At 42.6% G+C, this 16,192-nt stretch overlaps 1 protein-coding gene and 1 long non-coding RNA gene across 2 annotated transcripts in view; one reads left to right on the top strand and one right to left on the bottom strand.

Moving 5' to 3' along the window:
* Nucleotides 1–718: 718 nt before the first annotated feature.
* Nucleotides 719–2,800, top strand: LOC121025712 (uncharacterized). The gene is made up of 2 exons (XR_005788133.1): nucleotides 719–972; nucleotides 2,586–2,800. It is a non-coding gene; the product is annotated as an uncharacterized LOC121025712 (long non-coding RNA).
* Nucleotides 2,801–5,552: 2,752 nt separating this feature from the next.
* Nucleotides 5,553–16,192, bottom strand: part of TRPC5 (transient receptor potential cation channel subfamily C member 5) — a 276,342-nt gene continuing 265,702 nt past the window's right edge. Inside the window, exons 9-12 of the mRNA XM_040468429.1 lie at nucleotides 11,434–11,637; nucleotides 11,141–11,182; nucleotides 10,150–10,239; nucleotides 5,553–8,131 (exon numbers count right to left, since the gene is read on the bottom strand). Of these exons, the coding sequence (XP_040324363.1) occupies nucleotides 7,439–8,131; nucleotides 10,150–10,239; nucleotides 11,141–11,182; nucleotides 11,434–11,637 (1,029 nt within the window). The 3' untranslated portion in view covers nucleotides 5,553–7,438. The remainder of the gene's footprint in view (nucleotides 8,132–10,149; nucleotides 10,240–11,140; nucleotides 11,183–11,433; nucleotides 11,638–16,192) is intronic.

Below are 16,192 nucleotides of genomic sequence, written 5' to 3'. Positions count from 1 at the left end.
CATGGTTGTTCCCAAATCCGTGGAGGTTGTATACCTAAATGTGGTGTTCTTTAATGTTTCCTCCTCGGGAGGCTTTAGATGCACATATTTCAGTAAGACTGCCACTCGCTGTCCCAAGCAGGTCTAAAACTAGATTTCAGACTGCTAAGAGGGACAAGGTCTCTTTGGGGATGTTGGAATTTTTTTTAAGGTTTATTTTCAGAGAGAGAGAGAGAGAGAGAGAGAGAGAGAGAGAATCTCAAGCATGTTCCATGCTGTCAGCGCAGAGCCCAATGTGGGGCTCAACCCCATGAACTGTGAGATCATGGCCTGAGCCAAAATTACGAGTCAGACACTTAACCGACTGAGCCGCCCGGGTGCCCCAGAAAGTTTTGCATCTTAATGTTGGTGATGGCTCCAGGGATAGATACAACTGTGAAAACTCACTGAATTGCACACATTAAAGTAAGGATGCAGGCAAGTGTACACCAGTTATTACTCTATAATAAAGTTGGTAAGAAAAAAAATTAACTGGTTTCCAAAGAGTGTCAGGTCGCTTTACAAATCACACAAGAAACTGTCTCATTTTATACTTGTACCTAATGAAGTGCTTATTATGTATTAGCGCTTGAACCAGAAAAATTAGAACTCTGCTGGATCACGCCAATTTTTGACCAAATATGGACCTAAAAATTACTTTTGACTGTTGCTTTCTAAAAATTTTGTCTTACAGGATCATAGTTTTCTACCATTGAGGATATTTCTACCATTGAGAATATTACGGATTTTTAAAGGCTTCCCAAAAGCAGAAGTCCACGATGGTTTGAGTAACGGCAGCCTTCACACATGGGTGTGGCTTAAGGTGATTAGTTTGAAGAACCGCATTCATTTGGGCACATATGTTCCAGCATGCGTGTGAAAATGATCAGTCTCCTTTTATAATCTCAGTTGATACGTTTATTCCACATTTTTGAGGCTAAAACACGATACCAGGTATAGAATCTAGCTTTCTTCTATACTCCCCTCCCCCAACTTGACCTCTTCTTTCTCTTTGATGTAGAGTTTGAACAAAGTCATTTTCTTCCTTAGATAAAATTTGGAGAGATCAAGGCTGGTAACTGATCATAAGGGCATATTTATAAAAGTCAATCAGTGATAGTGCACAATTTAAAATGTAGCCTTTGAGTCTCACTCTGTTGAGCTTATCAACACAGTGATCACAAGGTGAGAAATTGCTGTGATCTGAAACTCAAACGGAATTTGACCCGAACTGTGCAAAAGGATTACAGTTTGTTCAGAGCTAGTTTGCATACACTGTGGCACTTCTAGACTTTTTTGAGTGAAAAAATGGTGATGTTAGTGTTTTATTTCAGGAACTACATTTTTTTTTTTTTAATTATTGGGGAACCCCATCTCAGTTTGGTCATCTAAAGAGTTTGACAATTTGGTGGTTTCGCCCCCTATGTTCAAAAGTGTTTGTCCATACTCATTCTTTACAAGCTTTTGCATCTGTCTCTTACTACACCCTCACCATCTAAGTACCTCAAAGCCTCTTGTTTGTCTTGTCTTCCAAGGCTCAGTTTTAAGGGTTGTGTAAGACCGGAGAACTGTCAAGAAGGTTTCTAAATTGGAAGGCAGTTGGTGGCAATGAGTATTTTGGGGAATGAGTGCTTTGCGGGAAAGGCATAAAGTGGCCAAGCCCAGCTCAACTGTGGTTGGCCACCCTAGGCTAAAATAAAAGGTACACTGCCACCTACTCGTTCAAGTGCCACCAAGGGTATGGCCTTGCTACGTGTGTGTGCGTGTGCTGAGGTGCAGCTCCTGGGATGTTAGATTCCCTGAAACCCGCTCATAGATGACGTCAGAGGGCAAAATATACTGCAAATTGGTGAAAATGACCTTTACACTGAAGGCCATTCTTAGCTACTTCTTCATTTGGTCTTTTTGGTTCTATCGAGTCATTTGGAGAGTTCTGAAAAAGGCTTTTCTTTTTGAGGGTCCAGAATGAGGGTAGTGTGTGTTACAGTTATGGACTGAGGAAAGTTGATTGATTACAGCGGTCAAAGGCGGTGGGCTCTTCCCGTTCCTACACAACTTGCCTTTTATTTGTGTAGTAACCGGAAGTTTCTACAAAGCTTTCACAGCTTTTCACACCAGAGGACAAAGCCAGCTTCTGGCATAAGGGCATTCCACTTAATTTTATATTAAAACATTATAATCCTTAATATGTACATGAGTCTCAAGTACCACAAACATTGATGGTAGATCTTTAAAAAAATGAATGACTACAACTCAGACCAAATAAACAAGTATCAGGTACAAGTGCACTCAAGAGTAGGGCTAAAACAAATACTGAGCTTAAAAATGCCAGAGCACCCTAGCCTGCAGCCTGTGTCATTCCAAGCAACTAATTCCTTTGTTTCATTTTCTAAGAGTAAAGCTCTCAAAACCACCTACCAGTATCTTCTTCTCTGGACCACCATGTAGCCTACAGATGGAAATCCTAAAACCACATACTAGCATATGAATAGTAATAGCTCAAGTATGCAATAAATCCAAAGTATGCAGGTTTAATTCACTAAAAATGTGTATTTTTATTTTTACAGGTATGTTCTTTTCGAACCTAAATGCTTTATTTTTCTTCAAACCAGAAACCTGAAATTCTGAGGGCTTTCAGTATTAACAATTGTGCTACAGGAGATACTGTCGTGGCAACTTATTTGAGAAATTCCTCACCATATCTCAGGAAGTTTCTTTCCATTGAAGTTACTTCTCCTCCTTCCTTAAAAATGATCGAATAATTACCCAAAAAGAGGAAGGGCTAAGGACAGAACAATCAAATGCTATTAAGTTTCATTGTGTGCATGCGCGTGTGTATGCGTGTGCGTGTGTATAACACAAATAAGGTTCTCGCTATTACAAACCTCTGCCTAAAAGCAATGCAAGCCAAAACCCACTTCTGTTGGATAAAATGTGATTTGGAGATACAGTAGAAATAGCACTTCTCTGTAGTAAAGTGTGATCGCATTGAACTGTGGTACTCTGTTCCAGTGGTTAGTTATACACCAGCAAAGTGGATATATGGAACAATTATCTAGATAAAGTAAGCCAGAGAAACATTCTAAAATGCCCATAGATTTGAGGCAAAGTCACAGGAGTTAGAGGGAGCTGACAAGTAGATGTGAAGAAACTGTTTAAAGGATCTGAACGATCCCATCAATTTCCATTGGCTATGTCTATACAAACAATCTGTTTGTTAGCAGTTTTGAAAACTTGATTACCAAAATAATATGGTCAGTTTTTCTTATGTACTTTTAAACAGGGAAGAATGTCTGCCTAATAACTTCAGGTACTTTTTACCTGATGATTTAATAAAGCAAGGTCTGAGCCACCTAAACTGTTCAGTCAAAATACCACTTGAGTCTCACTCACAAGGCCATAGGAATATCAAATGGCCACTGCTATTTTCTGGCTAAGGTGTCAACTCATGTCTTTCACTGAAATTCAATGAAATTTACAGGAGAGGTTTGCACTGCCCTAAGAACTGTGAAGTTCTTACTGAAAAAGTATTTGATTATTATTGAAGTCATTCACAAAAGGTAGAGGCCCTAGGTTTTTTTCTTTAAGTTCTTTAATCAAATTGCAGACAGATGTTTAGATGTTTTGGACTTAGCTTAAATAGCCTAAATTAGGCCAGAGAAGAGTGAAAATTGAATTTGAAGTCTTTCCTCTGTACTCCCCTAGACTTAAAGCTAAAGTCTTTCCTCTGAATTTGTACTCCCCTGGACTTAAAGTTAGGCGTGGTAGAGATACTTCAACAATGGTCATTTTCATTGCAAGATTTTTACCCTTGCTAATGATCGGGGACACTCTGATGTAATTATGATGGAATCAACCAAATAAGTACAGGTGTCTAGAAGTGAGAAGAAGGCCAACTATAATGGAGATGAACCATGGTATTAGGTATTTAGACAAGTAGTAAATGACTCATACCATGTATTACTATATTTGACTTTGGGGCACATTTTTAGCTTTACATTTAAAATATGTCAGCCTCGGGGCGCCGAGGTGGCTCAGTGGGTTAAGTGCCCAACTTTTTTTTTGGCTCACATCATGATCTCACAGTTCATGGGATCGAGCCCCGCATCAGGCTCTGCACTGGTGATGTGGAGCCTGCTTGAGATTCTCTCTCCTCGTCCCTCTCTGCCCCCCACCCCACACACACACTCACCCTCTCTGTCTCTCTCTCTCAAAATAAATAAATAAACTTTAAAAAATATGTCACTCTGAAGTTTGTAGGCAAATGGACAAAAACGTACATATAGCAGCTATTCCATTTTCACATCTCGTATGTATGATATATAATATATATGCTTAATAACAAATGTCTTGTTTCTGTGATTTAGAAGGCTTGGGTTTATTGATTGGCTCTGTGACCCTGAACAAGTCATTATTCTTCTCTGGACCTTTTTTTTTTTTCTATTTGTAAAACAAGAGGTTGCAATAGAGTAGGTTCTCTCTGAGGTTTTTTCTTAGCTCTAATTTTCTTTGTTTATAAATTTACTCTCACATCAGCTTAGACCTTCTCTAGGGTCAGATGGCATATTTAAGCACTGTATTTGAAATGCCTTTGTTGATAGTAGCCGGTCCAGAGCGTCTACAGAGGTCCAGAGGTGAACACAAATCTCTTTTCCTTCTTTTCTGTGTTAAGAGTTCCTATTTTTCTGAGTTACAGTTAATAAAAATGTCCATCATAACCAGGGCTCAAGGTAGCTAGTGAAGTTGTAAGCCAAGTCATAAAGACGATAACCCTGAGGAGATCTGGAAAGAAATGTACTGCCCATGAAATATGACACTAGTTTCTCTTAGTAGTACAGATTGGCTGCTATAATTTATACATACTCTCTCTTTAGAACCTAACCGAGAAAAGACTGTTTTGGAGCATGGCTGTGTGGCTACCCTCGTTTTCTGACAAATCAATAGAGTAACTGCCAGAACAATTATACCTAGGTTATCATAAGTACGTGCATTTGTGAGAAAGAGATACCTTTTCCTTTTTTTTTTTTTTTCAACGTTTATTTATTTTGGGGACAGAGACAGAGCATGAACGGGGGAGGGGCAGAGAGAGAGAGGGAGACACAGAATCGGAAACAGGCTCCGGGCTCCGAGCCGTCGGCCCAGAGCCCGACGCAGGGCTCGAACTCCCGGACCGCGAGATCGTGACCTGGCCGAAGTCGGACGCCCAACCGACTGCGCCACCCAGGCGCCCCGATACCTTTTTCTTTTGATGAAGTAGGGCCATGTATTGGGTTTGGGTGCCATTAATATGAATTAGGGATGTAGCCCAGGTTCTATTTATTATTGAAAGTGAATCTGACAATTGCAAAAGTCGAATCTGTAAATTTAGGAACTTTCCTTCTGGAAAATAGCCTGTTATTGACGTTAAGGCCATTTATGATAGTCCCACTTGGTGAAGCAGGAGAGAAGCTGAATTTGAGTAAACAATCACTTGAGATATGATCAGAGAATTACTTGGGGACAGTCTGTTGCCATGTGGGTCTTGATGCGTCTCGTTCTCTTGATGGTTTTTCCTTGGATCTGAGCTTTATTCTTCAACACTTCCTCCTGTTCTCCCCCTCCTCATTTCTTGTTCATGTGAACCTCATGTTCATGTGAAATATTTTGACCATCAGTCACCAAAGCTAGGGCTGGAAATGGGAATCTGTTCAAATAACAGAAACTACACTGTCACAAGCTCTCTTGGAGGCATATAGGCATTATTTGAAAATGCTTCATCATACTTACTTTTACCAGAAAGTACACACATGGTTTTAGATGGATTTCTGTTACTGTTGCAATTTACAGGAACAGAACATCCTAACCTTCTGAGTTTTCTGAGCTGCGCACTGTTAATTTACTCTCTAGTACCCAGACCTAGGGCTGTTTGGATCATATGTTAGAGTGTAAGTTGGGGATAACTTTGTGCTAATGTTGGTAGAAAAAAAAAATAAACCCCCCCCCAAACCCACTGTTGGTCAGCAGATTATCTCTCAGGGGTTATTGGATCAACATGATAACCATATGTATTATGGACTTCATTTTTTAACCTTCATTTTTAACCTTTGGAATCTGATGAGGTACTCTCAAGCTGTGGCAAATAATTTGTATGTATAAATGCTGCTTTCTGTGAAGACAGTAGAAGTCGGATCACGTTTATAGTTCCATGAATTCACTAAGGTCACGTTATATGTCTAACATAAGTTTACACATGCAATTTCACTGTCCCCCATGAATATTCAAACTGCAACCTGAATCAGGTTATCTAGACCCAACATTGTTTTTTTCACGAAGATGCTCTTTTCAGATTTCAACACCTTAACAAGAGGTTATCTTTCTGATTAAAAAACATTTTCAAACCCAGACTTTTACCTTAGAAATGCTTTCGATAGCAATGATGATTAAAACTATCCACAGTAGATAGGACCCTATGAATGTACCAGCTAATTATTTTTCTTGCCAACCTCTGAGATGTAGTGACTACTGGTTAGAGTGCAGAAGTTTTTTAAAAACGGGACACATCCTAAATACTAATCTCGATACTGTCGCATTTTAAAATGCCGTAAGGAACGGAAACACACAAACACAAGAAAGGAATTCACTAACTTATTAGATACGACACATACTACGTGGTAAATATTAGGGCAACTAGCACATCTTTAAGAAACCAAAGAAGCCAACCGCCCCCACGATCAGGAGAAGTTGTCGTGTTTAAGTGTGTGTGCAGCCGAAGCGAGCACAGAAGTTGTCGTGTTTAAAAACAAAAACAACAAGAAGGCCAGTTATACCTAGAAACCACAAGCTGACAATTCTTTGGAGTCTGTTCAGTCTCCCTTTGATGCTGTTCATTGGACCAGAATGGGCAGCGTGGAGCACTGATGGGCGACGGAGACAGGCAGGTTGCTTTGCCTTATTTGATAGCTGGTGGGGACTGCTGAGCACCTCCCTCAGTCTCGTGGGGAAATGCGGTGAGACCCTGAGGAAGGTCAGGAATCTGAGCGGCAGCAACAGTAGCAAAGTGGCACCTGGAGCTTCAAGGAAGCAAGGGTAAGAAAAGCAAAGCCAAGGGGTTAAGCACCCACTGCACCTCTGCTGACCAGGGGCAAACACCCCTTCAGTCGGTTGTGAAATGGACTTAGTGTTAATAGGTATAAAAAGGCAAATAATAGCAGTAACGAGAATCATAATCACAAGAACGGAACATGGAAAATGTGGCTATAAAAGACAGTGAAAATAATAGGAGTTTCACTCCCCTTTCTGGGGGGGCGGTGGGGGAGGGGTGGGGGAGGGGTGGGGCTGGGGTGGCTCAGGGCAATGAGGGAGTCGTCCGCCGTGTCACCTTTGAGAGCAAGGAAATTACAAAGTTTCTCTTGAGTTCCAGAACAGGTGGTAGGGGTCTGACTTAGAGCCGAGTTGTAACTTGTTCTTCCTGTCCGTCACCCCATTTGTGCATGAGCAGGTCGCAAGCCTCTCCCCAAGTTTCAAAGACGTCCTCTGAGGAGTCTAAAAGTTTAGAATTCGAGGAACAGATGCTGGATGCACAGTGGAGAGAGCTGGAACAGGCTAGAGGGCATTCACGGCTCTGAGCAGCGCCCCGGGCTTCCCCTAATTCTACCTCACTGAGGTTAATTTCACTTTGAGAGCAGGCCTCTGCTTTCCCGGTCTCCATCTGAGAATACCTGATGTCCTGCCACATATAGTGCTGCTGAGCGATGCCATCCGAAATGGTGCACATTGGCTCTGAACTGGGTTCAGACATATGACCGTTAAACTTGGAGAATAGGAGACCGAGTTTCTTGAGAGAAGGACCCATGAAGGAGCGTTTGCTTGATGACTCGGCTTTTGACTTCCCTTGGGCACCGCCGGCTCTTGGCATGGTTCTGATGAGAGGTGGCCCGTGGCAGGCCTTTTTCTTGCAGCCTAAATTGAAAGAGACACTCTTGGATTTGGCCCGAGCCCCACCACTGCCATCATTGGTATCATCCCTCTGGGACAGTTCGGTGCTGCTCGCGGAAAAGCTTCTCCTTGAGTGTTTCCTATTTCCTAAGAGGTCGAGTACTTCATATCGAAAGCTGGAGATGTCCTGCTTTAATTCCTGGGGCAAGAGAGAAGATACGTTATGTTAAGCGTGGCCTTCTGTTCAAGATAGGCTCACTGGGTGTCCTTCGGAACGTTCCAGGCTTTGCCTAATGGCAAATCACAAAGTACCCAAACTACCGGCAAAATCTCACATTATTCCAGTACAAGAAAAATATATTAATAATTCTGTGGGCAGGGGTGGCCATTGGCAACATCGTGCAATTAGTAACGGTGATTTCAGATGGTCCTTATCAACAGGACAGCAGCAGACCTGTCCCTATTACAACGTTAACTAGTGATTAAGGTATTCGATTAGGGCACTAGCTCTCATAGGCGTATCTGCATATACAAAGACTGCGGCAGAGGGAAAAGCTTTTAGGACCCCATGGAATAAAACTAGGGAGGTAGAACATGTCAGGTTAGAGACTGCTGTTTGAGGACAGGGGTCCCTGTCTACACAGGTCCCCAGGAAATTCTTCTATCTTTGACTGCCTAGATGCTAGATTGCTCCTTTAGTGTTTGTTTATTTTTGAGAGAGCGCACGCAAGCGCAGGAGGGGCAGCGTGGACAGGGGGATAGAGGGTCCCAAGCAGGCCCCGGGCTCCGTGCTGACAATGAGCAGCCTGATGCGGGTCTCGAACCCAGAACCGTGAGATCATGACCTGAGCCGAAATCGGACGCTTAACCAACTGAGCCACGCAGGCGCCCCTAGAGTTTTCCTTTAAAGACCACCTTCTCAAAGCTTAAGTGGGAACATTTCGCTCTCCTGCTGTCCACCTGCGTAGACATACCGTCTCTTGCCTCTGGGCCTTTGCCTGTGCTGGTCTGTCTGCCTAGGACACTCTCCTCCGCAACTCCCCTTTATCTGGCTCCTCAGCTTAAACACGGCTTCTTCTGAAAAGCTGCTCTGACATCCCAAATCCCACTTGAGTGTCTCTCCTGTCTCCACAGCGCCCTGTGTCGATCCTGTCAGAAGATCCAGTCATGTGTCACCTTCGATCATTAGTGCGTGACACACCACAAGAGTGGGGGCTGCTTAGGTCTTGCTCATCACTGTACCCCAGCACCCAGGGGAGTGCTTGGCACGTAGCAGGCCCTCACGAGATGACTTCCATCTGTGGGTTAGGATAACGGCCTGTTTATGTTCCTTAGAAAATATACCTGTGTTCTAAGGTAGGGGTCTTCAGTCACTTGCCATGTTGAGAGTCTGGGTCGTGGGGGGCTGTCCTGGGCGTTGTAGGATGTTTAGTAGCAATCTCGGTCTCCACCCACTAGATGCCACTGGCACACACGTCTGGTGTGACCACCAAAATTGCCTCCAGACATCGCCAAATGTGCCCTAAAGAACAAAATTGCCTCTGACTGAGAACCACTGCTTTGGGCTCATGCCAGTATTAGGAGAGTTTTAATGTGTAATGATAGGGTTTGTTAAATCTTAGATGGAAGGGGTGCCTGGGTGGCTCAGATGGTTAAGCGTCCGACTTCGGCTCAGGTCATGATCTCGCGGTTCGCGGGTTCGAGTCCTGTGTCAGGCTCTGTGCTGACAGCTCGGAGCCTGGAGCCGGCTTCAGAGTCTGTCTCTCTCTGCTCCTCCACTGCTTGCGCTCTCTCTCTCTCTCTCTCTCTAAGATACATAAGCATTAGAAAAATGAAAAGGAAGATTTAATAATGGATTGGTTGGTCTTCATCTTGTATCTTTAAAGAAGGCCTTTATATGTCCTTTTGCTATCTTGCCCCTCACGATACGTCCTTGCCATATCATTCAATTTCAATTCCCATACCGTGAGACACCCAGAATATTAAAAGAATAAGGCAAATGTCTTTCGTTCATAAAGCTGATTGTGGCAAGAGACATTGGCGAAATCTCTCCCCTTTCTGGGGGACAGACCACTCGGAGAGAAAGTAAAAATTCTAGCTGGTGTTGGTGGGTTATAGGAGGTTGAAATTATCACCAGAAACCTCAAACTTGGCGAAGATCAAAAGATGCTTAAGAAATGTGAAATGAGAAATTCAACCACTTTGTGATTAAATCACCTTAAAATTTTCTTCTGTCAGTCCCTCGTTCGTTTTGGAATTTCTTATCATAGCGGCCACGTATCTTTTGACTAAATTCCTGATAACTTCCTGGAAATTAACAACAACAACAACAACAACAACAACAACAAAAAAACACACATAAAGAAGCATTCAGTTTTCTTCTCAGGCTCTCAGTAAAATAAGAAACACATCCAAGAAATAAAATATGCTTAGACTGTCTTTGCAATAGCACATTCTCCCAGGATCCAGTCATTTTCTGCAAGTGTCCAAATTTGGTGGCAGAGTGGGCTCATAAGAGCAGCTTTACCCAAAGGGAAAAATTTCTGCCCACACACAAAGCAAACACAGATTCCCATCTATACAATGATGAGAATGGAATAATCCTTGAAGGGACATGGTCAATACCCTTCCTCCTTCAAGCTGGATGAAACTTTAACCCTCCCAGTAAGATGAGTGTTCTTCCTTTTAGAAAATTGAGAAAGTCATTCTTCGGTGTCACAAAGTCTACTGATCTCAATGTCCACTAATTACATAATCCAGATATTCATTTAGTTATTTAGTAGGCTCCACGCCCAACGTGGGGCTCGAACTCACCACCCTGAGATTAAGAGTCATGTGCTCTACAGACTGAGCCGGCCAGCCGCCCCAGCCCAGATATTTTTCTTAAATATCACCTGTCCTTCACAGGGATGGCCCCTTTTCACTTAGCCTCCTGGGGATGTGCTCCGCTTTGTATTAGTAGTGGTGATGAGACGTGGCAGGCATTGTGCCAGGCAGGCCACACGTACACACAGGCACGCGTGCACATGCACACTTCATCGTACATACATGCTCACCACTCAATTCTCGCGACAATACTGTGACTTAAATGTCCCCCCCCCCCCATTTCACAGATGCAGAAACTGAGGCTCGCTGAGGTTAAGTGACTTGTCCAAGGTCACACAACTGACCAAGAACTATTGTGCTTAGTCCCTGGGACGAGCTTTACCTGGTAATGTTGATTCTGTATCAGGCTGTCAGCATGGCGTTCCTGTGATTGAAAATGGACAGAGAGCTTAGATCAGTGGTCTCCCAGCAACCCATCCACTCGAATATATTTCTAAATATTAGGGCTAGAGAATAACGGAGGAGCTCCTGCCTGACAAGCCCCCAAACATCGGGGGGTTGAAGTGATTTTTTGATGTTTAATATACGGACTGTCACCAAGGGTGTTGGGGGTGGGGGGAGATAGAAAACAGTTCTGTTTTAAAAAAACCAAAACATAATTTTTAAAAGCCTTACTGTGAAGCTTCTCAAGTTGTGCCTCCTCCGTCTCCCATCAGGGTCTCTTTTGGGGCAGAAGGTGTTGTTGAACCAGTTACCAAGGTAGAGAAATGACTTGGGACTGGGGATGATATTGAAAGGAGGTGGCAAGGTGCCACCTTCATCAAAGTAACTCATCCAGAGCTTTGTCCTTGCAAATTTCCACTCAATATCGGCATGATCCTATGAAAGAGAGAATTCAAGAGTTTGGGATGGGGCACTGCAGAATGCACACATGACTCATTCTAAAAGTTCTGCTTGCTTCGATAGAGGGCAATCTGTCAGTAGGTATAAAAACTCAAATTACACATACCCTAGGACCTGGTAATCCTACTTTTAGAGATTTAACTTATCATTATACTTGCAAAAAGATGTATGCGCCGGGTCGTTCCCTGTAGCGCTGTAGCTTATCTTAGCAAACTAACTGGCAACAGGCTAAATATCCAACAGCGGGAGGGCGCCTGTGGCTCAGTTGGTTGAGCAACCGACTCTTGGTTTCAGCTCAGGTCATGATCTCACAGTTCGTGAGTTTGTGCCCTGCATTGGGCTCCATGCTGACAGTGCAGAGCCTGCTTGGGATTCTTTTTCTCCTTATCTGTCCCTGCCCTGCTCATTCTCTCTCTCTCTCTCTGTCTCTCTGTCTCTCTCTCTCCCTCCCTTCCTCCCTCCCTCTCTCTCTCTCTCAAAATAAACTTTAGGAGCACCTGGGTGGCTAAGTCTTGAGCATCCAACTCTTGATTTCAGCTCAGGTCATGATCTCACAGTTCGGTTCGTGGGATCAAGCCCTGCATCAGGCTCTGTGCTGACACCATGGAGCCTGCTTGGGATTCTTTCTCTCCCTCTCTCTCTGCCCCTCCCCTGCTCTCTCTCTCTCTTAAAAAAAAAAAAAAAACTTAAAAAAACCCCCAAAATACCAGATAGATGCAATCATACGGTAGATAATCTTTTGAGACTGGCTTTGAGCTTCATCTGTGTTCCATTTTAGTGCTGAGTGGTTTTCCATTATATAGATGTACCACGGTTTCTTCATTTGCTTCTTGAAGAACATTTGGTTGTTTTCAGTGTTAGCAATTATGAATAAAGCTGCTTGGAACATTCACGCACAGGTTATTGCTGAATATAAGTTTAACCTCTCTAGCTTGACAAGCTAGGGTAGTATTGCCGAGTCACGTGGTAAGCGTGCATTTAAATTTATTTTCTTTTGGTTTTTTAAATGTTTTTATTTATTTTTGAGACAGAGAGAGACAGCGCACGAGCAGGGGAGAGGCAGAGAGAGAGACACAGAATCTGAAGCAGGCTCCAGGCTCTGTCTGAGCTGTCAGCACAGAGCCCAACGTGGGGCTCAAAATCATGAACCGTGAGATCATGACTTGAGCCGAAGTCGGACGCTCAACCGACTGAGCCACCCAGGCGCCCCAAGTGTGCATTTAACTTTATAATCAACTGCCAAACTGTCTTCCTGAGTGGCTGTGCCACTTTTCACTCCCACCACTTGCTCCGTGACTTCCTTAGCACTTGTCAGGTGTTTATTCTCTTTATCAAGTTTCTGTTTTAACTCCAGCTCATGAACATACAGTGTTATATTAGTTTCAGGTGTACAATATAGTGATTCAACACTTCCAAATGTCACCCTGTGCTCATCCTGACAAACCACGTGTCAGGTTTTGAAAGTTGCTCCATTCTAACAGATAAATAGTTGGATCCCATTATGGTTTTAAGACTCACTTCCCAAATAGTGAATGATGTCGAGCATCTTTTCATATGCTTATTTGATATTTATATACCGTCTGTGGTGAAACGTCTGTGCAGACCATTTGTCCATTTGTATTGCATTTTTTTCTTACAGGTGAATTTTGATATTTTTTTTTTATACATAGGCATCCCTTGGAGACGTTGTGGTTTTGGTCCCAGACCATCACAATAAAGCTAACACTGGACTAAAGTGAGTCAAATGAATTTTTTGGATTGGTAGTGCATATAAAAGTTATGTTTACACTATACTGTCACCTTAAAAAAATTTTTTTAGTGTTTATTTATTTTTGAGAGAGAGACAAAGCATGGGCGGGGGAGAGGCAGAGAGAGAGGGAGACACAGAATCCGAAGCAGGCTCCAGGCTCTAAGCTGTCAGCACAGAGCCCGGTGCGGGGGTTGAACCCACAAACCACGAGATCACGACCTGAGCTGAAGTTGTATGCTTAATCGACTGAGCCACCCAGGCACCCCTATACTGTCATCTTTTAAGTGTGCAATAGTATTATGTTCAAAAAACAATGTACATAATTTAGTTAGAAAGTACTTTATTGCTAAAAAATGGTAACCATTGGGGTACCGGGGTGGCTCAGTCAGTTGAGCCTCCGACTCTTGGTTTTGGCTGAGGTCTGATCTCGCAGTTCTGATCTTCACCCTGTTATCATGGAGACTGCTTGGGATTCTCTCTCTCTCCCTCTCTCTCTCTCTATCTGCCCCTCCCCCGCTTATGTGTGTTCTCTCTCTCTCTCAAAAAAAATGAGATCACTGATCACAGATCACCATAACAAATATAATAACAATGACTATGTTTGAAATATTGCGAGAATTACCAAAATGTGAGACAGAGACAAAAAGTGAGCAAATGCTGTTGGAAAAGTGGCGCCGATGGACTTGCTCGATGCAGGGTTGCCATAAACCTTACATTTGTAAAAAGCAGTATCTTCGAAGCACAATAAAATGAGGTATGCCTGTATTCTTGGATACAAGCTCTTTGTCAGGAATGTGACTTGCAAATGTTTTCTCCCAGTCTGCATCTTTTCATAGTGCTTTCTTATTGGTGTTTTCATAGAGCAAACTGTATTAATTTCAATGAAATGAAATTTATCACTGTTGGACTGAGGATCTTAGTCCCTTGCTAGCTATTGGCTGAAGACCTTTCTCAGCTCCTTGCCATACGGGCTTCTCTTTAAGACAGCTCATAACATTGGGTGGGGCACCTGGGTGGCTTAGTCGGTTAAGCAGTCGACTTCAGCTCAGGTCATGATCTCACAGTCTGTGAGTTCGAGCCCTGCACCAGTCTCTGGGGTGATAGCTCGTCAGCCCAGAGCCTGGAGCCTGCTTCAGATTCTGTGTCTCCCTCTCTTTCTGTTCCTCCCTTCTCACATTCAGTCTCTCTCTGTCTCAAAAATAAATAAAAACATTTAAAAAGTGTTAAAAAAAAAAAAAGACAGCTCATAACACTGGGGTGCCTGGGTGGCTCAGTCGGTTAAGCATCCGACTTCGGCTCAGGTCATGATCTCACGGCTTGTGAGTTCAAGCCCCACGTCGGGCTCTGTGCTGACAGCTGGGAGCCTGGAGCCTCCTTTGGATTCTGTGTCTCCCTCTCTGCCCCTCCCCGCTCAGGCGCGCGCCCGCGCACACTCTCTCTTTCTTTCTCTCTCTCTGTCTCAAGAATAAATAAACATTAAAACAATTAAAAAAACAAAAGAAAGCTCATAACATGGCAGCAGGCTTCACTCAGAGGGAGTCAATGAGAAAAGCCAAGATCTTCATGTAACCTAACCTCTGAAGTGACATCACTTTTGTCATATTCTGTTTGTTAGAATTGAGTCCCTACGTCTAGCCCATGCTCAAGGAGAACAGATTGTATAAGGGGTCAAATTCCAGGAAGTGGGGATCAGTGGAGGGCCATTGTAGAGGCTTCTTACCACAGTATTACTTCCCAGAAATGGAGAAACTGAATGGCGGTAATCTTGAGTAACAAATCCTTTTCTAAGTAATACAGTTTACAGATCTTTGCTTTATGTAAAATATAAGGGGAACCTAATCAAGTTGTCAGATGATTGTTAAAATATTATTTTTCAAAAAAGGATTATATGATCTTTTGGCATGTAACTGAGAGTTCAAGAAAATTGAATGACAATGGCATAATAAAACTGTCCATTCACATATACTTATTGATATGAAAAGGTTTCTTAGCACTTACTGTCATAAAAATATAAAAACATAGTTGAAGCTGAATTTTGTTCCTAAATATTATGTAATATTCTATGGATATAATAACTAGTTGGATGAAAAACCCTAACCACATATTGAAGAAATGCATTTCCAATAAAAATGTATGTTTATGTCTTAAAGTTATCTACCAAAATTTGTATTGTATTTGTGTTCCTTGAGCTGTTTTGGACTGCTAATCATTGAATCATAACTAAACTCAAAAGAAATGTTTTAGGGGTGCCTGGGTGGCTCAGTCAGTTAAGCATCCAACTCTTGGTTTCAGCTCAGGTCATGATCTCACAGTTTGTGAGTTTGAGCCCCGCATTGGGCTCTGCGTTGATAACACAGAGCCCACTTGGGATTCTCTGTCTCCCTCTCTCTCTCTCTCTGCCCCTCTCCCGCTTGCGATCTCTTTCAAAAAAAAAAAAACTTAAAAAAAAAAGAAATGTTTTAACATTTATTACCTTCTGGCTGAAGGAAATAAAACATTAAAATTTAATTTATATTTTTGTTCTGAAGAAATATTGTCATGATCAATAGTCATAAAATACTTAAAACAAAAATTTTATGACATTAGGATAAAATCCTGTGGGGATGTGAATGGAGAGAAGAATTCAAAGAAAAAGGGAATGATGTAAACTTTCTGCCCTTAAAGATTATAGCCATTTAATTTTTTTTTATTTATATATGAAATTTATTGTCAAATTGGTTTCCATACAACACCCAGTGCTCATCCCAAAAGGTGCCCTACTCAATACCCATCACCCACCCT

The sequence above is a fragment of the Herpailurus yagouaroundi genome, unplaced genomic scaffold (assembly GCF_014898765.1).
Source record: "Herpailurus yagouaroundi ecotype Mexico unplaced genomic scaffold, PumYag 67700, whole genome shotgun sequence".
NCBI classification, from domain to species: domain Eukaryota; kingdom Metazoa; phylum Chordata; class Mammalia; order Carnivora; family Felidae; genus Herpailurus; species Herpailurus yagouaroundi.
Note: the sequence above shows the minus strand (reverse complement) of the source record. Positions and strands in the feature narration are given on the sequence as shown.